Here is a 23,061-nt window from a genome sequence, read left to right on the forward strand (position 1 = left end):
CCTTATAGGAAAGAAAACAAACTGTTGAATTCCAGGGATTGCCCTGTGACAAGCATAGGTGATAGACTGAATAACAGAAAATCACTTTTATTGGGCATCTGTTATGGGGTAGATTCTGGGGATAGGAGGAATATGAACCTTCCCCACCCCCCATGCTCATGAAAACTAGAATTTGCAAATGTTAAAAAACACAGTACAGGATGAGAGAAGAGTATATGAGAGGGGCACTTAACTCCCAGTGAAAGAGTTTTGGGATTGATGAGGGAGATGACACAGAATGACCTTCACAACACAAACAATCCTATGAGGCACATAAATATCAGCCACATGGAAAGTTACCTCATTTCCCCAAAGTGTCTTAAAGAACAGAGGCATAGAACATAACAGCTGAAACACACCTTGATAGCTGGTGAGACACTGGACATGTTGCTTAATTTATCCAGGTTTGTGTTTCCTCATCTGCAACACAAGGCTAAAATATGCCCTGCAGGGCAGTGTGAGAACTGAATGCGGGCTCAGTAAAGTACCTGTGCCTCTCTCCTGGAGGCTAGTCCACGGTGTCACCATCAGTGCGATCATCCAGGCATGAAACCTTTGGGAATGAGATCTAAGTGCAACCTTCCTTATCGGGAGTTCCAAGCTGGGTTCTTACAGTCAGGAGCACGGGCTTCTTGATTCAGACACATCTGTCTGTCTGAATTCTGGTTCTGCCACTTACTAGCTTTTTTCATTTCGGCTCTTTGACTCTCATTTCCTTTATGAGATCAAAAATGCTTACGTGGCAGGATCGTAATCTAACAAAGTGGAATTCATTCTGTGCTGGTCTTGGGTACTTTACAGGCACCATCCCGTTGTTGTATCTCCATACCAATCTTGTGAGTTAATGCCATCGTGACCTGCGCTTCACTGATGAGGGAATAGTCATCTATGGTTAAGAGGTCAGCTAAGAGGTTAAGTCACAGGCCCCAGATTCACAACTAGGGATGACAGAGTTGGGAATTAAACCCAGAACTTTTCTCTCTCCAAAGCTTGGCATATAACCCGTATGCTGGCTTGCCTACCCAGTAAATTGAGGGAGACAATGAATATAAAGTCTAGCATATTGTGGGACACTTAAAAAGCACAATTTCGGTCTGGTACCTAGGTCTCCACAGCCAGGTTGCACAGCCATGAAGATAAGCAGCTGCTTCACCCCGTTTCCTTTCCTAGACTTCCCCGGTTGGCAAGGGGCCGCCACATGTTGAAACGCAGGAGGGGCAGGAGGGATGGGAGAGTCGTTGCATTATTCATGTCCAATTCTACTTGTCTAATGGACTTGTTAAAGCACCCTGGGTGGAAAGTGTGAGTCTTAATGGCATTTTGTAAAAGTTGCTGTGATGAATTAGCACATAAAGCAAATTAAAAACAGCTTATCGCTTTTTAAAATAGGTGATGAGACACTCTAGCATTTTTCCCAGATGTGACGATCCATTAATATCCAGAGGAGCCAGAAGCTGCTGAAATGTGTCAGCTGCTTGTTTTTAGGGACCTGACAAGTCTGAATCAGTGTAATCCTAGAGGGACAGATTGTCCAAGATAAATAGAACTCATGGAAAGAGCATGTTGCTGATCCCAAGGGTGGGAAATCTCCCCTCAAGAATACTTGGGACTAGACTGAAGCCCAGTAGAATGAATGTCTGACCTGGTGGGGACCTTCGGGATTGGTCTCTATTCCCCTCCCCTTACACACAGGGTTGCTGAGGCTTGAAAGAAGTGGGGCTTTCAAAGGTCATCTGAAATGTTTCCACAGACCTTTCTGAGGGTCTACTTTGTGCCCAGCACCGTACTGGGTCCTGAGGATAGTAAGGTGTTTTAGATGTCTTTGTACACAGTCCATAAGACAGCTACTAAGTGGCACAGTTGGGACCCAGATCCCCTGATTCAAATCCCAGTGCATTTTTCAGAATAATAATTATCATAGTAATACTAGCTAGCATTTATTGAGCACTCGCTACTGCCAGGCTCGTGTTACAATACTTTACATATCTTATTTCATTTAATCCTCACCGCAACTCTTTGAGGTGGCTGGTGTTATTACTATGCCAGTTTTACAGTTAAGAAAGCTTGAGGGACTTCCCTGGGGGCGCAGTGGTGAAGAATCCGCCTGCTAATGCAGGGGACACGGGTTCAGTCCCTGGTCCGGGAAGATCCCACATGCCGCGGAGCACGTAAGCCCGTGCACCACAACTACTGAGCCTGCACTCTAGAGCCGCGAGGCACAACTACTGAGCCCGCATGCCACAACTACTGAAGCCCACGCACCTAGAGCCTGTGCTCCGCAACAAGAGAAGCCTCCGTGATGAGAAGCCCGCGCACCACAACAAAGAGTAGCCCCCGCTGGCCGCAGCTAGAGAAACCCCACGCGCAGCAACAAAGACCCAGTGCAGCCAAAAATAAATAAATAAATAATAAATTTATTTTTAAAAAAAGAAAAGAAAAGAAAGCTTGAAACCCAGAGAGGTTAAGTAACTTGTTCAAGATCACACAGTTAAAAAGTTGCAAACCCAGGCAGTCTGACCCTATAGCCTGCCTTCTTGGCCACCATCTGCCAGCTTTCCTGATGGCTTTTCTACCTCCACTCCCCACACTTTACATCCAGAAGGAGCCTGGAGCCAAACTAGAGGTTTGGGGACCTTAGGATAGGAATACTGGGACAAGAACTGAGCAGTAAGGGAACTGCAGGGATTTGGGGGAGAAGAGGTGGTCAGCTCTGAAGGGAAGATTAAAAGTTCCTGGTACTGCTAAGTCGTGAGCACAGCCAGAGGGCGACAGGCTGGGAAATTGAGCCTGATAATGAAATGGCCACGAATGTGGATTTTGGAGTCAGACAGACCTTATTCTAGATTCAGTCTCTACCATGTGTGTACTTGTGACCTAGGGCAGGTTCCTTAACTTCCTGAACCTCCTCCGCCATCTATAAAACGGGTACTAATTTTTACCTTTCAGGTTGTTACAGTGTCAGATGAGACAGTGAATACAAAGTGCCAGGCCCCCTAATATGGGCATAAGTAGTGGTTGTCATCATGATTATTATCCTTGCCACCCTGTCACCACCTTCACCACCTCCCAGATTGAGGCAGGGGGCGGGGGGGGGAACAAGGTGAAGAGCACCGAACTAGGACTTAGGGTCAGGAGACACACACTCCAGCCCCAGGTTGCTGCCTCTAAGCCATGTGTCCTGGGGTTAGTTAGGGGTCCTTGCTAGGTGTGCCCCTCATCTGTAAAAAGAGAATAGGAAGTACTATATCCATTGTGCCTTCTTCGTAGGAATGTATTGAGTCACAAATGAGGAAGTGTATGTGAATACGCCTTCCAATCTATAGAGCAAGTGTTGGGGGTCCCAAAGACAACTCTCAAGGTCGATGATGTACTAGGAGGGCTCATCGGACTCAGCATAGTCATCCTCATGACTGTGATTTATTATAGGAAATGGGTCCAGAGCAAACTCAGCAAAGGGAAAGGTGCATGGGACAAAGTCCACAGGAAACTAAGTGAAGCTTCCAGGAGTCCCCTCCCAGTGGAGTCACACAGGATATGCCTGATTCCTCCAGCAACAAATTGTGACAGCAGGCGTAAAACCCTGTCTACCTGGGAAGCTCCTTACAGACTCAGTGTCCAGGGATTTTATTGCAGGCTGGTCACGTAGGCACCCTCACTGCCTGGCACCTGCTGCAATTCCAGACTCCCAAGGGAAAAGCAAGTATTCAGCTTAAATGGTATTATTTATATAAACAGCTTAGGCACAGTGAGCCATTCTTAGTAGGAAATGGTAAGAACCCTCCCCAAAACTAAGTTCCCAGATGTCAGCCAAGGGCTATCCTTGTAAGCAGGCCTTTTTAAGGATGCAATCTCAGGATTGCTGTGTTAACTCTTTTTTGCACAGAATAGAATCCATAGAAAGGATTTTTATAAGTATACACTCAAAAGGGGAGAAGGAGGTAATAATAATAATAATAACAGTTCATACTTAAGGATTGTCACTATATGTAGGCACTTCCGTGTATGCGTTACATGTATTACCTCAGGCAGCATTTCATCCATACAACAATTCCACGATAGGGGTACTGTTAACATCACTGTTGTTGCCATCACTATGTTATATATGAGGGAACTGAGGCCTAAGAGGGGCTAGAGCGCTTGCCTGGGTTACCAGCTATGTGACTAGTAAGAAGAGAAGGAGTAGGACCAGGACGTGGCCCTAACAGTGTGGCCCCTGAGCCGTTTCTTAGCCGCTGTTATACCGCACTATGCTACACAGCACCTACCATGGGCTGGGTACATCCGATGTGTTATGTCATTAATGCTCACCGCAGCTCCACGTGAATATAGTTATTGGACTAATTTTACATTTAAAAACCTGTGGTTCAGAAATGTTAATTTGTGTCACATCAGCCAGCCAGAGAAGTGACAGAGTCAGGAGTGGGTCTCTGCCTTCTCTCAGTCCCCTTTTCCTGGCTGGGGTTTTGTGAAGTCTGTGGTAGAGAAGATGCAGATGGTCAGGGTGGAAATGAGTCATTCTAGGAGCTGAGACCAACCCCCAACCCAGCCCGTATTCCATCACCTGGGGACAGAATTAATGGAAGAAGGGGCTGTGTTGCAAGTAATTCAACTTCCCCTGCAGTATTTGAGAGCTGTAGATGCTGCCTTCAGCTCTTTTGGGTTGCCATGACAGCTGATGTGACATTTCTTAAATGAGGAAAAAAAAGAAAGAAAGAAAAAGAATCACACTTGGTCTTCAGTGATTTTAGACAGACCTGTTCACCAGATCTAGCTAGTTTTGCTTGTGTAGTGGCTATACTCTAAGGAAATTCTTAGAATGGAATCAAAGGGGAATAAACAGGGACGTGGCAAAATCTGCTTCTCCGGGGAAATCGCATGTTGTATGTGTGTGGTGATGGTTTGTGGGAGTTACAGGAGGCGGCGGACAGTGTAAGACTTGAGACAGATTGTCAGCTGCTTGGGACAACAGCTCGTCACTGAGGTCTCAGTCATCATTGTAATTCTGCTTCCAGCTCCCTCACCCCATCAGCCATACATATTACAGCGTGTTGGGCTCGGCAAAGGCTCAGCAAAGGCTCTTTAGTGGGGAAAACATGATACATAAAGCAAGAATTACAATTCAGAGTGATAAATGCAATGATGAGATAGGCTTGGTATACTATGGAAGCAATTTATCTTGTTCGTATCATTTTTCGTTCTTTGCCCGCACCGCGCGGCATGTGGGATCTCAGTTCCCCGACCAGGGATCAAACCCGCCCCCGCTGCATTGGAAGCATGGAGTCTTAACCACTGGACCTCCAGGGGAGCCCCTTGTTCATATTTTGATCTATGTGTCTATATACACACACATAAACATAGGTGTATTTTCATTATTGCTTGTGAGCATTTAGTAGTGTCATTAAATTAACCTCTGCAACCATCCAATTTTAGTGATAGTCCAATACTCCAGTGAGTGGAAGGGTCCCAGTCCCCTGTGGGAGGACATGGAAGTTGTTACCATTTTTCTCTATTGTAAAGGAAAGAGTTCTACAGACTGATACATCTAAGAGGATTTATTCATAACACAAAATGCTGCATTCAGAAAGATGCCATGGTTCTCTTCATTCTTTCTTTCTAGTGATTTGTAAAATTTGATTGTAGTGAGAGAGTACTAACCTGCCTCTATCATCTTCCATTATCACCTTGTCACGTGTGATGATTTCCAAGAAAAGAAGCAGTACCCCAGTTTAAGGGCCCTATAGGCTGCCCTCGCAACCTCCTGGGAGAAGTAAGAACTAATCGTGATTTGTGACCAAAGCAGTGGGAATGTTGACTGCAATTTCAGGCGTTAGTCCTGGGAGTTGGTATCCAATGGGCAGTGGGTTCTCAGGGCAGGAATGAACAATCAAAACGGTGAATCCTAGATCTGTGCTGCCAGAGATTCCTAACAATGTTCTCTCTCTTGTCATTTCCTCCAGAGCCATGTTTGACTACGACAAGAGCAAGGACAGTGGGCTGCCAAGTCAAGGACTTAGTTTTAAATATGGAGACATTCTCCATGTTATCAACGCCTCTGATGATGAGTGGTGGCAAGCCAGGAGAGTCACGCTGGAGGGCGACAGTGAGGAGATGGGGGTCATCCCCAGCAAGCGGAGGTAAGAATGCCTTTTCTGTTTCAGAGGATTTGCTGCTCAGCTCTCCAGGGAGTGGAGGTGAGGGAAGATGAAGATGTGGCAAACTGTTCACAAAATATCTATTTGAGTAGGATAGTCAGTCTGCGGGGAAATTGTCAGTGATGACAGGTGACACAAATTAAATATTCTCACGCTTCTCATGTTAGGGTTTTACCAAAACTGCTAACTGTGATATAAAGCATAAAGGAAGAAAGAGGATCCGCTTATTCTGCCTTCCTAAAACTTAGCAGCTTTCATGTGTTCAAGATTATGCTTATCAGCTTGTATACTGACAAACTCAGAGGGGTTACTTCAGAGGTTCATAATTTACTGGATAAGTTTATAGAAAGGCCAGGTGAAAGCCAAGTAAAGTAGGCTTTTTACAAAGCTGATGTCCTGGCTGTGTATTACTTCCAGATATTGATGGGAAAAGACTAAAAACCTCCATTCCAAAATCTGATACTTGGGGATAAACAACAAGGTCCTACTGCATAGCACAGAGAACTTTATTCAGTATCCTATGATAAACCATAATGGAAAAGAATATTAAAAAAATGTATATATGTATAACTGAATCACTTTGCTGTACAGCAGAAATTAACACAACATTGTAAATCAAGTATGCTTGAATTAAAAAAAATAAAATGACAGCTCCATTGGGGAAATAAACAAAATCAGATACTCGGGATACGAGCTGTCAAGCATCTGGTGAGGTCTAAAGAGTGGGTTTACAGCTGTTTTTTATAGCGTTAGTTACTCTTGTCCCCCACCCCACCTAGCACTCCCTACTTTCACTCAGATAATTAGTTCTGTATGTAATTCCCAAGTAAAGACTGTTATGTTCTTTCTCTTCTAAGCATTTCTTCGACTCTGCTTTTGAAAGGCGGGAATAGGCTTCAGAACAGCCGAGTCCTTCATCTGTCCCAGCGGTTTCTGACCATTACCACTAGAAAGGAACTTTCCTTCCCATGAGTGTCCTTCTGGCACTCAGATATTGTCTGAGAAACAAATTATCTGCACCCTAGAAAAGAGATATGGTGTGAAGTCAAAGTCAGGAATAATGCTTATTCGAAGCAGTCACTAACTTTTCTGGAGCTACAAAGGGCTCCCCTCCTCATATGCAAACACCCCAAATACCTATGTAAAAAATCCTCATGAAGCTGAGTACTCAAGTGCTGCCGCACGCACAGTGACGCAGTGACTGAGCTAGCACCAGCCATAGTGGGAAGATGGAAATTAGCCAGAAATAACTCTGTGAGGCATGTGCACCCCAGAGAAGACCGGTCCCCCATTTTTCTCTGCCTGGGGCCACATAGCCTAGGGTGAATGTAGGGAGAGGGCAGCGGGCTGACTGTCCTGCAGCTGCTCCCTCCCACCCTCTAAGCCTATGCCTGTGAATCTCCCAGCAGCAGACAGTCCTTTAAACCTCTGGGCTCCTGCATAATTGCCTGCCATTGCTTTGAGAGGATGTTCTGAGTTTGTGGTTTGCAGTGTTTTCTGAATTCAGAGCAGTAACTCTCAGGACTAGCATATATCCTGCGTTTCTCCATTTCCATTTATTTAAAAAAAAAAAATGTCAAGGCAACATGCATTTGGGTTTGCTTTGATGCGATTAATCAGAGCTGTCTGAGGAGATGTTCTGTAGAAGAAGGTGCCGTCTCATTGAATATGGCCCCAAGGGTAGAAACGGGGTGGAGAAGGAAAGCTGTGTGGGAATAGATTTCAACTCATTTTTTTAAAAATCCTTTTAGTAGTTGGAGCTGGCTAGAGGTGATATGGATTACCTGGGAAGACAGTGACCTAGAACAATGGTTTTCACACCAAGGGAACATTATGAAGGCTTAGATATGCCCCTCCCCCCCCACACACAGTGATTCTGATTCAGTCCATCTGGAGTGGGTCCTGGAGATCTGTATTTGTGTGTAAGTTTCCTCCAGGTGATTCCTGATATAGGAAAGATTCAGTGGCAGGAAGTATTATAAAAGGGAATCAAACTTTGGGTGGGACAGTTGAACTATATGATTTACAGCCACTTTCCAACCCTGAGGTTCTGTGATTCTAATCAGTCTTGTCAATAGTCCTTCATTTGTTCAATTGCACGTCATTTCCCCCCTAAGGAACATTCTCAGTGCTAGTCCTCCTGGGGTAATTTTCTGCCTGCTGGTGGTCATTCTTGAATTGGCTCTCTCTCCTGTTTTGGATGAAGGCCATCCTAACAGCCATGCTACAGCTGGCCTGGAGAAGAAGTTTGTCTAGTGACTCTAATGTTGATATTTGTATTCTCTTTCATGAAGGGTACAGTAGCCCACCCGCCATCTCGTGTGTGTGTGTGTGTGTGTGTGTGTATGGCTGTAAATGAATCTCTGTCAAATTTTCTTCTCAGGATTTTAACTCTTTCCAAAAATGTTACTAATATTGTTTTATGTGTTTATAAAAGTAACACATTTCATTGAAAAAACAATGGGAACATTTAGAAAAGTATAAAGAAGAAATAAAAATCACTTATAATCATATCCCACAAAGCGTTCTTGTGCGCTTATTTTAATGCAATTTAAAATCTGTCATGAGGGCTTCCCTGGTGGCGCAGTGGTTAAGAATACGCCTGCCAATGTAGGGGACACGGGTTCGAGCCCTGGACCGGGAAGATCCCACATGCCGCAGAGCAACTAAGCCTGTGCACAACTACTGAGCCTGCGTTCTAGAGCCCGCGAGCCACAGCTCCTGAGCCTGCATGCCACAACTACTGAAGCCCATGTGCCTAGAGCCTGTGCTCCGCAACAAGAGAAGCCACAGCAGTGTGAAGCCCACACACCACAACGAAGAGTAGCCCCTGCTCTCCACAACTGGGGAAAGTCTGAGTGCAGCAACAAAGACCCATTGCAGCCAAAAATAAATAAATAAATAAATTTTAAAAAAGAAAAAATTACAAAAAATAAAATAAAATATATCATGAGCCTTCCCTAGGGCTGCTCTTTAATGGTTAACTTCTAAAGGAGACACTCTTATTTTATACTGTATTCAGCATCTTATAACTATAGCTCAGAATAAATGGTTACTGGTATGAATATGACTTATTATCAGATTAGGGTTATCCTTAATTCCTCTCTACCCCCTTTTATGAGTATAGTTCAGCTCGTAGAGCTGGTCTGGGAAAATCTCATAATGGATAACATCCCTTATGACTTCACTCTTTACAAAAATGTTTCTCTACTGATGATTCTATTTAATCATCCCTATGAAATCGTAAGATGAAGAGTATGAAAATCATTGCCTTTTCCCTCCCTCTCTTTAGAAGTTGGTAAATAAATTTTATTTAAATAAATGCTCCTAGAGCATGCTAGACACTGTTCTAAGCCCTTTACAATTAACTTATTTAAACCTCATTACAACCCTATGGGGAAGGTAATTTAATTATCCTCATTTTACAAACCAAGAGTTTGAAGCAGAGAGAGAGGTTAATTTACTTGCCTTGACTGCCCAGCTAATAAATGGCATAACTGGGATTTTATTCCAGGCTATAACACTCTTAACTCATATGCAATCCTGCCTCCCAACATTATAAAAATAAGAATTGACAAAATTCAATTCATCAAGCACTGCTTGAGCAGCTTCTGTGTGCCAGGTGCTATCGTCCGGTCACTGCCTGGAGCCCAACATTTGTAGGACCAACATGTAACTATGGCACAGCTACACTGTGATGAGGGCTATATTGTAAATAAAGGTGCTATCTTAGTTTGGGCTGCTATTACAGAATACCATTCACTGGGTGACTTATACAACAGACATTTATTTTTTGCAGTTCTGGAGTCTAAAATCAAGGCACTGGCTAATTGGGTTCTCAGAGAGGACCCTCTTCCTGGTTTGCAGATGGCCTTATTGCTGTTTCCTCATATGGCAGAGAGAGAGAGAGATCTTTTCTGTCATATCTCTTCATTTTGGCCACTAATTTGATTCATGAGGACTCCACCCTCATAACCTAATTACCTCCCAATGCCTCACCACCAGAGACCACCACACTAGGGATTAGGGCTTCAACATATGAATTTTATGTGGACACAAACATTCAGTCCATAGCAAGTATCAAGGGAAGTGAAAGGGCAGCAGAGGAATGAATTCCATCTGATGATAGAGTATGTGTTGTGCCAGTTGCTTTCAAATACAAGATTTTCTTTAATCTTCACAAAAGCTTCATAAGGAAACTGAAGATCAGAAAAGTCAAGTAACTTGCCCAAGGATGCACAGTCAGCCACTGGCTGAACCCAGTTCTCTCTGTAGCCAGACCAGATGGCTTTTCACTACCCCAAGGGTATACTGGAGGAAGCCCTTGACAATTAAGGAGTTCTTAGTACATTTTAAATACTATACTAACCAATTTTTTGTATTATTTAATATTCACCATAGGGACTTCCCTGGTGGTGCAGTGGTTAAGAATCCGCCTGCCAATGCAGGGGACACGGGTTCGATCCCTGGTCACAGGAAGATCCCACATGCCGCGGAGCAACTAAGCCCGTGTGCCACAACTACAGAGCCTGTGTGCCACAACTACTGAAGCCCGCACACCTAGAGCCCAGGCTCTGCAACAAGAGAAGCCACCACAATGAGAAGTCTGCGCATCGCAACAAAGAGTAGCCCCCGCTCACCGCAGCTAGCGAAAGCCTGCACACAGCAACGAAGACCCAACACAGCCAAAAATAAATTTTTTTTAAAAAAAAGAATCTTTAAAAAAAAAAATTCTCCATAATCTTTCAAGTCTGTGTTAATATCCTAATTTCACCAACATGAAACCTGAGATCCTAAGAGGTTGGGTGACCTGCCCTAAGTCACAGAGCTAATAAGTGGCAGATGCAGAATTCCAACCCAGACTTGTGTGACTTCAAAACCTGGGCTTTTAGCACAGAATCTCTCTTTTCTGAGATTACATAGTTTCTGAGGGGCCAAACTAGGATTTGTTCCACTGTCTCTTAATCCAAGTCTCTATTCATTACCCCACAGTGACTGTCACCTGGGCTCTCAGATGACAGCTTGCAGCTAGCATTGCATAAGGGTTTACTCACTTAGCTTCCCTGCAAGCCTGTGGCCGGTAACCTATATGGCATTTCAATTCTCCTTGCAACAGGGCCTTATGGAGCACAGGCAAAGGGATACCCAGCGCCAAATGATGTTCCCACCATCCAGTGCTCCAAGCCTGCCCTCATTGTGTGTTTGGCGGGAACCTGAAAACGCCAGATGGGAGATGGATGAGAAGGCAGAGGAAGACAGTTGGGCTTATTAAAGCATGACCATGTGGTATTCTCTGGAGACGCTAGGTGTCAGAACTGATAGCTCAAGTTTTGCCATCCAGTTTATGTTTTCAGTATTTTGGTCAGTGACCAAAGCAGGGCGGAGAGGATTATTTCTGCTTAAATAATCTAATTAATTGCTTGCCTCTTGAGTGTGAGAGAAGTATGTCAGTCCTTTCATCGCAATTCAGTCTTTCTACACAGGTGACCCACCATTTTCTTAGGTAAAGATCTATGGATCTTAACATCATGTATTTCTGCTAAAGGAGTCTCACTTAGTAAAATAACTAGAGAAGGTGATGCTAAACTTTTACATAGATTCCTACCAAGTACAATAAAAAAGTCGTAAAATGGTCAACAACTTTTTAATCAGAAACACTGGTTGTTTGGGCAAGTCACTTCAACTCTCTGAGCCTTGGTTTTCACACCCAGGTCAAGAACCAGTAGCCTCCTTGATGATTCATTCATTCATTTGCCAACAAAGATTAAGCACATACTATATGCCCAGCTCCATCTTAAGCCCTGGATCACTGTACAGATTATAGATAATACAGGTAAAGTTTAGCATAGCTTCTAATACTTCTGTGCTTACTCAAATGATGTATGTTTTCCTTTCTTCAGAGTTTGAGCTTTTGATGCTCAAAACAACATAGCATTATGTAGGGCCCTATTTCTCCCCCCTAACTGATCTTGGCAATAAACTATCCACATGTATCCCAAGAAGCACTAGGAGAGAGGACAGGGTTGAGGCAAGTGAAGAAAAAAGATAAGCCACATCCCCTGCTACCCATGAGAAGGGTTTGCAGAGATCCCCAAGAGGCAGTCGACATGAGCCTCTGGGATGGAAGAACACAACTATTGTTGGGGATGCAGTGAATGTAAAGACTGCTGAGGAGAGAGATCAGTCCAATGTTTCTGATGTAACATTGCAAATAGACATCTAGCTAACCTGAATTTCAGTGTTAAAAGCAAATTTATTCTGAGTTTTGAGGTGAGCCTGTCATAACAGGTATTATCTCCGTGACTCTTTGCTTGAGTTTGGTTATGGTTTATTTAATTCAGGACATTCGGGATTTGGGATGGAAGGAAGGGGGATGGTTATCATTTGTGAGAAACTCAGCCCAGACGTCTAAGGAACTATATTGGTCTTAAAATTGTGGGTGACCATCTAAAATCTCATGTTTGTTGAAACCCATTGGATATGGGAGGCATGGAAGGTCCTTAAGTATTGTTTCCCAAACAGAGTGGATGTGGCCAGACACTGAAGTTAGCTGTTAAAAGATTTGTGCTCAGGCCCTATTTCTACCACTTTCTAATTTGGCAAGCTTCAAGTCTTAGCTTTCCCAGCCATAAAATGGGTTTGAGAATACCATACTTGCTTATTGTCGGGGCCAAATGAGATAATGTAAATGTGAAGGAATTTTTCATTAATATTATATGTTAAAACTTCAGCTACCACTTATATCATCATCATCATTATCATTCATGAAACTGTCAACCCAAGTAGAAATCACAACTTTCTGACTTCCTTTTTTTTTTTTTATACATCTTTATTGGAGTATAATTGCTTTACAATGTTATGTTAGTTTCTGCTGTACAGCAAAGTGAATCAGCCATATGCATACATATATCCCCATATCCCCTCCCTCTTGAGCCTCCCTCCCACCCTCCCTATCCCACCCCTCTAGGTCGTCACAAAGCACCGAGCTGACCTCCCTGTGCTATGCAGCAGCTTCCCACTAGCTATCTATTTTACATTTGGTAGTGTATATATGTCCATGCCACTCTCTCACTACATCCCAGCCTCCCCTTCCCCCGCTGTGTCCTCAAGTCTGTTCTCAACGTCTGCATCTTTATTCCTGCCCTACCATTAGGTTCATCAGTACCAATTTTCTAGATTCCATATATATGCGTTAGCATATGGTATTTATTTTTCTCTTTCTGACTTGCTTCACTCTGTATGACAGCTCTAGGTCCATCCACCTCACTACAAATAACTCAATTTCATTCCTTTTTATAGCTGAGTAATATTCCATTGTATATATGTGCTGCATCTTCTTTATCCATTCATCTGTCAGTGGACATTTAGGTTGTTTCCATGTCCTGGCTATTGTAAATAGTGCTGCAGTAAACATTGTGGTACATACATCTTTTTGAATTAAGTTTTTCTCAGGGTGTATGCCCAGTAGTGGGATTGCTGGGTCATATGGTAGTTCTATTTTTAGTTTTTTAAGGAACTTCCATACTGTTCTCCATAGTGGCTGTATCAATTTACACCCCCACCAGCAGTGCAAGAGGGTTCCCTTTTCTTCACACCCTCTCCAGCATTTATTGTTTGTAGATTTTTTGATGATGGCCATTCTGACCGGTATGAAGTGATACCTCATTGTGGGTTTGATTTGCATTTCTCTAATCATTAGTGATATTGAGCATCTTTTCACGTGTTTGTTGGCCATCTGTATGTCTTCTTTGGAGAAATGTCTATTTAGGTCTTCTGCCCGTTTTTGGATTGGGTTGTTTGTTCTTCTGATACTGAGCTGCATGAGCTGCTTGTATGTTTTGGAGATTAATCCTTTGTCTGACTTCCTTCTTGAGTGAACCAAAATCTGTCACCTGTACAGTAAGACTTAATTTTTTTTTTTTACTTTTTCTATTGCTTGTTTGAAGATTAGTAATAAACCGTATCAAATATCAGGTGTGTTTGTGTGTGTGTGTGTCTGTCTGTCCATCTGACTCAGTCTTTGCAACCCGTTTGAGATTTAAGCAATGAACCACTAAAATGGCCTAACAGAAACATTTCTTAAGAAATATGAAAGGGATGAACTTAGAAACCAGAGGGGAAAAGTTAGAGCGCTCTAAGCAATTCTTAGAATAGAATATTGAGTTCAGCCTAATATTATTTATGTTTGGGGCCCATGTGAGTTCTATCACTTTATGCAGAATTTATTTGCATAGCCTAATCAAATAACCATATATTCTCTGCATGTTACAGTCATTTTGGCATCATCCGATGTACTAGTGTTTCCCATAATTAAGCTGGTTAATGCAAAGAAGCCAGGATAAAGTCAGGGCAGAGATGAATATGAATTAGCATTTGCACTTGGATTAAAACTGAGAAGAGCTGAAGTAGCTCGGAGTAGGCATTTTCTCAGTGAGCATCTTTCCACTTGGCAGTGTACCTTATGTGAAGTCTTCCTTGATCTCCTCCCAACTGTTGTATGTTGGGTGCAAGTAGAAACTCTTAGTGGAGCATATTGCGTTCATATCTGAGGTTAGGTTTGAAGAATTTTCTTCATCTGTTTCCACTCAAATATTCTACTCTCACACTGAAATAAATATATTCTGAAACTCCATTCTGTAACTATAGAAACCCTGATCTTCAATGCGTTTCAGCTGGAAACACAAAAGAACTCTAAGTTAAAGGGGAGTATGTTGTTAATTATTGATCTATGAATAGCTTAGATTTCATAAGCCATAAAGTTTCTGTAGATTCAGGGTTTTTTCCTCTCCTTTTTCTTTCCCCATTTTTGAAATTAGAGCTAGCCGTATTTAAACAAAAAAAATGATGCTAAAACAATGCAATGAATATTATTTTAGTTCAACTGTTATTTATTGAGGACTTGCTATAATACACTAAGTGGTATGTGGACTTGCCCTCAAGGAACATACAGCCTTGTATGCGCAACTCAAAAATAAACAAAACACAAGGAAACAAGAGATAACACCAATATAGACATACAAATAAATGTCGTGGGGCTTAGAGGAAAGAATGATCATGTCTAATTAGAGAGGCTCAAAAAAGAATCAGGAGTATTTAACTTCTCTTTCCTCTTTTCAGCCCCATCCTTCAAATAGGCACAAGTCCTGCGAACTTTCTGTTATTAATATTTCTCCAACTCTTCCCTCTCCTCCACCTCATTATCACTCCTCATCATTTCTTGCCTGGATTATGGCAGTAGCTTCTAAATAGGCCTCCTGCTTCCCACTGTTCCTTCCCTCCTCCAGTCTATCTTCCTCCTCCCCCATAGTCATTTATTTAAAATGCTAATGTCTATCACTTCTCAGCTTTATAGCCTCTAATAAATCATTAGGATTCCCCAAAGGAAAACCCCATGTCCTCAGAGTAGACGGATACCCTTTATAAGGAGGTCTCACCACCTCTTCAGCCTCATGTCCCTGTGCTGTATGTACCCTGTACCAGAATCTTCCTGTAATCATTAGCTTGATTATATCCTTGGGTCATGGTACATGTCGTTCCTCCTGTCTGAGAGATTCTCCCTAAACTTTTCCCACTGACAAGCTCTTTCTCACCATTTAAGTCTCACATAAGTTGACACCTCCTCCAGGAAGCCCACCCCATTGCTTTCCACCCCCTCCTTATCTTCCTCCAATGAGATAGATGTGCCCATATTGCTATCAGCAATCTTTTGTGCAGCAATATCTGTCTTTTTATCCCTCTGTCCCTGCCAAGAACACATGACTGTGTGTTCATTAAAGTCGTGCTTTTTAATTTTTTTTCTTTGTTTCCCAGCACCTTACTTGATACAGGGTAGGCATTCAATAAGTGTTTGATGAATGAATGAAGGTGAAATAATGAAAACTGCAGAGATGGCAGCAGAAGGACATTGGGGCAAAGGAAAAGTTCAAGATTATCTGTAACATGTTTGGTTTTGAGGTGAAGGTAAATAAATACCCCAGTATTCCTAAAGGGAAGGGAACAAAAAGGAAACAAAAAGAGAGAAGGAGATATTAGGAGATGAGAGTTTACTTAGCCTCCTAGGTATTCATCTCTGTAGACTGTGATTTCTTGAAATAGATTTTGATTGATTCAGGCATTTAAATAACAAATATTGGGGTTTTGTTGCTTCCAAATATGTGACTCTCAGTACATGTAACACAAAAATTGCAAGGAATGTGTTAGCAGCTTAGAGATATCATACCAAGACTTTTTATAGTGAACAAAGAAGAGAAATATTTTAAAACACATTTTATTTGAGCTGTAGGATAAGAGGAGGTGTTCTTCATTTGATAAGAAACTTAATCATAAGTGCCTTGCCATGTGATAGACTCTTTATTTTCCATTTTCTTTAGGGTGGAAAGAAAGGAACGTGCCCGATTGAAGACAGTGAAGTTTAATGCAAAACCTGGAGTGATTGATTCAAAAGGGGTAGGTACAAAATAATCGAAACATTAAATTCTCTCGTTTGCCATGGATTTAACTATAATTGACATTTAAGCTGTTGGTAACAAACAGATTATGGAGCTACTGGACAGTAGAGCACTGTTATAAATGTATTGCTATGCAGTGATATAATTTCTGATGAAGTAGATTTATGGTAAATAAATATTGGGGGTAAAGCTGCTAGTGGTCAGCAGAAATGATGTGTTATGAAGGTGATGTAATGACTATAGTGAGGAAGAAAAAATTAGTTTCGATGTTATTTCTTTTTTTCTTTTAAATTAAATATTCTAGAAGGATAGATTCCATAAAAGATACCTGCTCATCATAAAATATGTCTAGTCCTTTACATATTATAAAGTCAGGATAGTCATGGAAATATACATATGGATCACCTAAGTGAATACATGGATTGTTGTGACAGACATAGAAAAGAAGAAAGTAAACAAATGAAATTTAGAGTTATGCAGCCATCACCACAGTCAATTTTAGAACATTTCATCACCCCATAAAGAAATCTGTAGCAGTCACTTCCCTCTCCCTCAACCCCAGCCCCTCCCCACCCAGCCCTAGGCAACTACTAATCTACTTTGTCTCTATAGATTTGCCTATTCTGGATAGTTCATATAAATGGAATTGTACACTATGTGGTCTTTTGTGACTGCTTTTTTCACTTTACATAATGTTCTCAAAGTGCCTCTGTGTTGTAGCATGAATAAATACTTTTTTCTTTTCATTGCCAAACAATATTCCATTGTATGGATATACCTCATCTAATTTATCCACTCATCAGGTGATGGACATTTGCGTTGTTTCCACTTTGAGACTGTTATGGATAATGTTGCTATAAATATTTGTGCACAAATTTTTGTGTAGACATATACTCTTATTTCCATTGGGAATATACCTAGGAGTGGAATTTCTGGGTCATAATGATAGCTCTATATTTAACATTTTGGGGAACTGCCAGACTGTTTTCCAAGGTGGCTATAACATTCTACATTCCCACCATCAGAGTATGAGGGTTCCAGTTTCTCTACATCCTCACCAACACTTGTTATTATATGTCTTCCTGCTTATAGTCATCCTGTTTGGTCTGAAGTGGTATCTCATTGTGGTTGTGATTTTTATTTCCCTAATGACCATTGGTATTGAACATCTTTTCATGTGCTTATTGACCATTTGTATATCTTCCTTGGAGAAATGTCTATTCAGATCCTTTGCCCGTTTTAAAAATCGGGTTCCTTTGTTGTTGTTGAGTTGTAGAAGTTCTTTGTATATTCCAGATATTAATCTCTTATCCAATATATGCTTTCCAAATATTTTCTCCCGTTCTATGAGTTGTCTCTCTTGATAGTGTCATTTGATGCACAAAAGTTTTTGATTTTGACAAAGACCAATTTATCTATTTTTTCTGTTGTTACTTGTGTTTTTGGTATTATATCTAAAAAACCAAGGCCATGAAGATTTATGCCCGTATTTTCTTCTAAGAATTTTGTAGTTTTAACTCTTACAGTTAGGTGGTTGATCCATTTTGAATTAGTTTTTGTATACGATATGAAGTAGGGTTGCAATTTCATTCTTTTGCACGTGAATTGTTTTCTGTTTTATTTTTGGATTGTTCACTGCAAGTGTATAGAAATACAGTTATTGTGTATATCAATCTTATATCCTGCTACCTTGCTGAATCCATTTATTAATTGTAGTAGCTTTTTGGTGGACTCCTCAGGATTTTCTATCTACAAGATCATGTCATATGTAAAAAGAGAGAGTTTTACTTCTTTCTTTCCAATCTGGATGACTTTTATTTCTTTATCATAACTGATTGCCTTGGCTAGAACTTCCAGTGTTGGATGGAAGTCGCAAAAACAGTCATCCTTGTCTTGTTCCTGACCTTAAGGGGAAAGCATTTAATCTTTCCTATTAAGTATGATGTTAGCTGTGGGTTGTAAAGCTTTTTAAATCTAGTATTTTTAAGTGATAGTACTAGTATCTTATTGCTATATCGTAAAATACCTTTCCCCACCTTCTGCCTTCCTATTCTCTTTCTCTTCATCTCCTTTCCTTTACTTTTCTGTTCTAATAATTTTGGCTGTGAACATCACACAGAACCACAAGTTTAGGTCAATAGATGTCACCATGAAAAATGAGAAGAAAAGCTCAGAAGTTTTGAGCCCTAAACCACAACACCGCCCTTTGTATTTTTAAGTAGAAGTGTCACTGGGCAGCCCAGTCATTGACATAATAATTTACTTTCCCCTAAAACATTCAGGTGAAATGGGAATTTATTTAAACATGGTGTCACTCTTAAAAAAAAAAAAAAAGTGAGGCTGTATGTCATCATGCATGGAGTCCTTTCAAACAAATACTGCTTCTGTACAAAGGGGTAGGATTTTTCATTGATTCTTGGTGAGAATTTAAGGATAGATTTCCTGTTTATTTCATATATATAGTTGGATATACATCAGAGAATTTTTGTTGGATACGTACCATGTGCCAGACTCAGGACTAGAACTTGTGAAAGATACAAGTGTAACATAGGCCCTTCCCCTCAAGAGCTCCTAACGTCAGTTAGAGCCCAGGTGTCTTTTTGGTAAGGCCAAAACTTGTGTTGTGTTTTTTGAAATCATATTGCTAAATACAGTTAGGTATGAGCCAATGAATAGAATATAAATTCTAGGACTTGAATGACTATTGAAGGAGAGGCAGTGATCATGTGAAAAGGGAAACCCTGGACTGAAAGTCATGAGAGTCAGGTAGCCTGGGTTCTGGTTTCAGTTCGTTACTAAGTCACCACTGTTCTTTGGACCTCATTAGCAAAATAGCAGCTTTGAACTACATCAGGGATGTCAAACAAGTTTCATCTCCTATGGAAACCGATGAATTGATGGTTTCTAACTAGAATATTGTGTTGAAAGTGATTCTGAGGCCATATGTGACCTCAGCAGGAAAAGTGTCATGATTGATTAGTCATGCCTAGCACAACATTGGGAATTGTTCTCTATTTGAGGTCCCCGGATTCAATGATTTTTTAAGGTGCCTTCCAGCAGTAATTCTCCATGAGCCTGTGAATTAAGAAATAATAAACCAAAGTTTTCTAAGTCCCCATGAGAACAATACATCAGTGAGAAGACTCTTGCCCTGAAGTAGAAAGCAAAGGACAATTAAGAGAAAGTGCACTGAAGAAAGGACAGACCAACTCTGTGGAGAGCTGGGGAAGTCAGGAGGTGCCACTCACTCTGAGCCTTGGACAAGGACTACAGAAATAAGTCGTTGCTACAAAGGCCTCAGTCTCTGGGACCCTGGGGTAAACTCAGCATAAACTGAAGAGGAAAACTGTTTGGAATGAGAAAGAGAATGGGATATTTTAAGTAACTTTATCATTAGATGGCATTCACAGAGCATTGTGAAATGTTGGGGATTCAGAGTGAAAGCCATGGTTACTGCCCTGGAGGATCTTAGAATCAATTAGTATGTATAAAGCAGGCTGTGACAAGAGCCGTATTAGTAGTGTGTACAAGAGCTATGGGGATTGAAATGAATGGATGTGGGAATGACCAGAGAGCACTTCATAGAAGGACTTGGGCTTTAATTGGGCCTATCAGTGCTTGAGTTACTTTTCCAGAACTATTCATTAATTTTTAAAAATTGAGTGCTGCACAACACCAGGTACCGTGCTAGGTGCCTTGTAGGGCAGCAAAGTGATTAAAAAGGGAAAGACTTTCATACCACGGAGCTCACAAAGAGAAATATAAGCAGGCAAACAATGGTGATACAATATCACTGATGATCCCCATAAATTTAGGGAATTAGTCTCTATTTTAAATTTTAAATTTTTTTTTTTAAATTTATTTATTTTTTATTTATTTATGGCTGTGTTGGGTCTTCTTTTCTGTGCGAGGGCTTTCTCTAGTTGTGGCAAGTGGGGACCACTCTTCGTTGCGGTGCGCGGGCCTCTCACTATCGCGGCCTCTCCCGTTGCGGAGCACAGGCTCCAGACGCGCAGGCTCAGTAATTGTGGCTCACGGGCCTAGTTGCTCCGCGGCATGTGGGATCTTCCCAGACCAGGGCTCGAACCCGTGTCCCCTGCATTGGCAGGCAGATTCTCAACCACTGCGCCACCAGGGAAGCCCTAGTCTCTATTTTAAATATCAGGAGATTGCACCTCAGGAAGATTAACTAATTTACCTAAGATCACACAGCTAGTATGTACAAAAGTCAGTTTTAAATTCAAATCATTTTGACAGTAGAACATTTGCCCTTTTCATTCCTTCACACTATCCCTTATTCTGTTGGAGGTCAGAAGAAGAAGAGAGTTACTAATTATGCCTTGGATAAGAGAGAAGATTTCAAAGAGAAGGTGATACTTGAACGAGATCTTGAAGTTTGAGTAAGAGTTTGCCACACATCAGAAACAGCATGTACATGAAGGTGGCAACCGTAGGCATATTGGAGTAAGGCCAAGCTGATCAGGGACACCAGATGGATGGGGTGGATGGTGTGGTGGGAGTTGTAGCTAATGGGGCTGACTGGGAAGATCTGGAAGGTTGGGAAGCTTGTATGGGAAGCCTGACTCTGAGCTTTGATGCTTCCTGAGTTTGGAGAGTATCTATGAGGAAATCTGAGGCTCTCCATTGCAAAGTGCCCATTTGCTACAAATGAAATGCCCAGGCTTTCTGTCCACTCCATGTGCCTTCACAAAGTCTGTGTCTACACATGCAAAGACAAGTGGACAATTGTGTCAGTAACCCAGATAATTCCGGCCTACCCAGACCCAAGTGGCCATCTGTTTGGATGGATCTCCTTGAGAACTGTCTCACTTCCCCAGATCTCAATGCACCCAAGCTTTCCTGAGAATGTCAGCTAAATTTCTAATGAGTCTCCATTCAAACTAGCTTCTGGTGAAAACTTAATCACCACCTGGATTTCTTTCATTGTTCTTCTACCTTTTTTATCAATTTTCTAATCAGCCATTCTATTTTATTTATTGAGACATTTAAGAAATTGTATAATCTTCAGAATCAACCTGTTTTCCATTGAAAAATCAGCGGTATTTAGTGATTTATGCCAAATTTTGTTTTATTTTTATTTAAAAGTCCCTATAATTTAAGGAAGGGAAATATATATCTGAAAGAGTACGAGAGAATTATTAATATTCTTACTAAATGTCAGCAATGTGCAATGTATAAGGGTCCCCTTTGCATTGTAAATCCTTTCTAAAGTAAGGTAGGCTATAAATAACTAGTCCTATTTAGCCACAGGCTGGTACAAAACAGAAGTGATAGGTATTACTCAAAGTAGTAGGAGTATGCATTGTAGAAGCCTAGACAGCTTACACACTTCTCTTAATCACCACAACAAAACTTGAAGGGAAATCATTTATTCCCTCTTTATAAAGAAACAGGCTTGGAGAGGTGAAGAAATCTGAACCCATGTCTGATTGATTCCAAAACCCATTATCTGTTTACTATAGCATGCTGTCTCCCTTGTTAAAACCATGTCGCATTTGTGCATTTTAAGAAAAATGAAGAAATAAATTGAATTGGGTTTAGCTTTGTCAAAAACTAACTTTGGCTTAAACTTAAATTCTAAAAGGGGGAAGCTGGTTTCCTCAATGATGTGCATCTTTCTGTATTGAGAACATTTCTGAAGGGAGCTTGGGCGCCGCACACTTTCTCTGTTGTGGTATGCCAGAGTAAAATGAAGTCTTGGAAAACATGTTTCAGTCATTTAATAAACTTTTATTAGGTGCCAATACAAGACAGCTTGCTGCGCAATGTGGACCAAGATGAGTAAGTCATGGTCACTGCCCTGAAGGAGCAGGGATACTAGGGGAGAAAATGGGTCTCCACAGGGAGGAAGCGATTCGTACTAAATAAGAGGGACAGGAAGCTTGCTCTGAAGTTCAGGCTCCCCTGAACTTGATTCTAGCTTGGAAGCTGGGGGGATTTGAATTGGGGAGCCTTGAAAGATTAGTAAAGCTTGCAAGGAATGGGCAGTGGCGTAGGAATAAGATACAGGACACATAGGAAGCAAAACACGGTTTGCTTTCACTTCAAGCAACAGTTAATGAAGAATGGAAACTCAGAACTGGAAAGTTAGACTCAAGTCAGTTCTGGTGCTTTACATTTTCCAAGAAACTTGTACTTAATCCTGTAGACAGTGAAGAATTTTAACAGTTGTGACCAAACCCAACCTAGTGATTTCCTCTGGGCTCCACCCTTAATGTATCTGGATTGCTGCCCAAATGTCACTCCCAGGCAGAGCTCCAAACTTACTCATCTTTGTGCCCCTAGCACTTAGCACAGTGTCTACCGGACGCATGTTGGCTACTCAGTCCCCCCTTTTTAGAGGAAAGGTAAGTGAATGATCAAAAGTAGGTTTCTAAGAGATCAGTCTGGCGACCATGGGA

The 23,061-nt window shown here is 41.5% G+C and overlaps 1 protein-coding gene across 17 annotated transcripts in view; it reads left to right on the forward strand.

Moving 5' to 3' along the window:
• Positions 1 to 23,061, forward strand: part of DLG2 (discs large MAGUK scaffold protein 2) — a 2,039,030-nt gene that overhangs the window by 1,956,358 nt on the left and 59,611 nt on the right. For all 17 annotated transcript variants that reach the window (XR_005020917.1, XM_036860586.1, XM_036860590.1 and 14 more), the window contains 2 exons: positions 5,997 to 6,173; positions 16,562 to 16,637. Coding sequence is in view for 16 of the 17 variants with exons in the window: in XM_036860586.1 (XP_036716481.1) it covers positions 5,997 to 6,173; positions 16,562 to 16,637 (253 nt within the window). In the remaining variant the exon portion in view is untranslated. The remainder of the gene's footprint in view (positions 1 to 5,996; positions 6,174 to 16,561; positions 16,638 to 23,061) is intronic.

This window comes from Balaenoptera musculus, chromosome 8 (assembly GCF_009873245.2).
Source record: "Balaenoptera musculus isolate JJ_BM4_2016_0621 chromosome 8, mBalMus1.pri.v3, whole genome shotgun sequence".
NCBI classification, from domain to species: domain Eukaryota; kingdom Metazoa; phylum Chordata; class Mammalia; order Artiodactyla; family Balaenopteridae; genus Balaenoptera; species Balaenoptera musculus.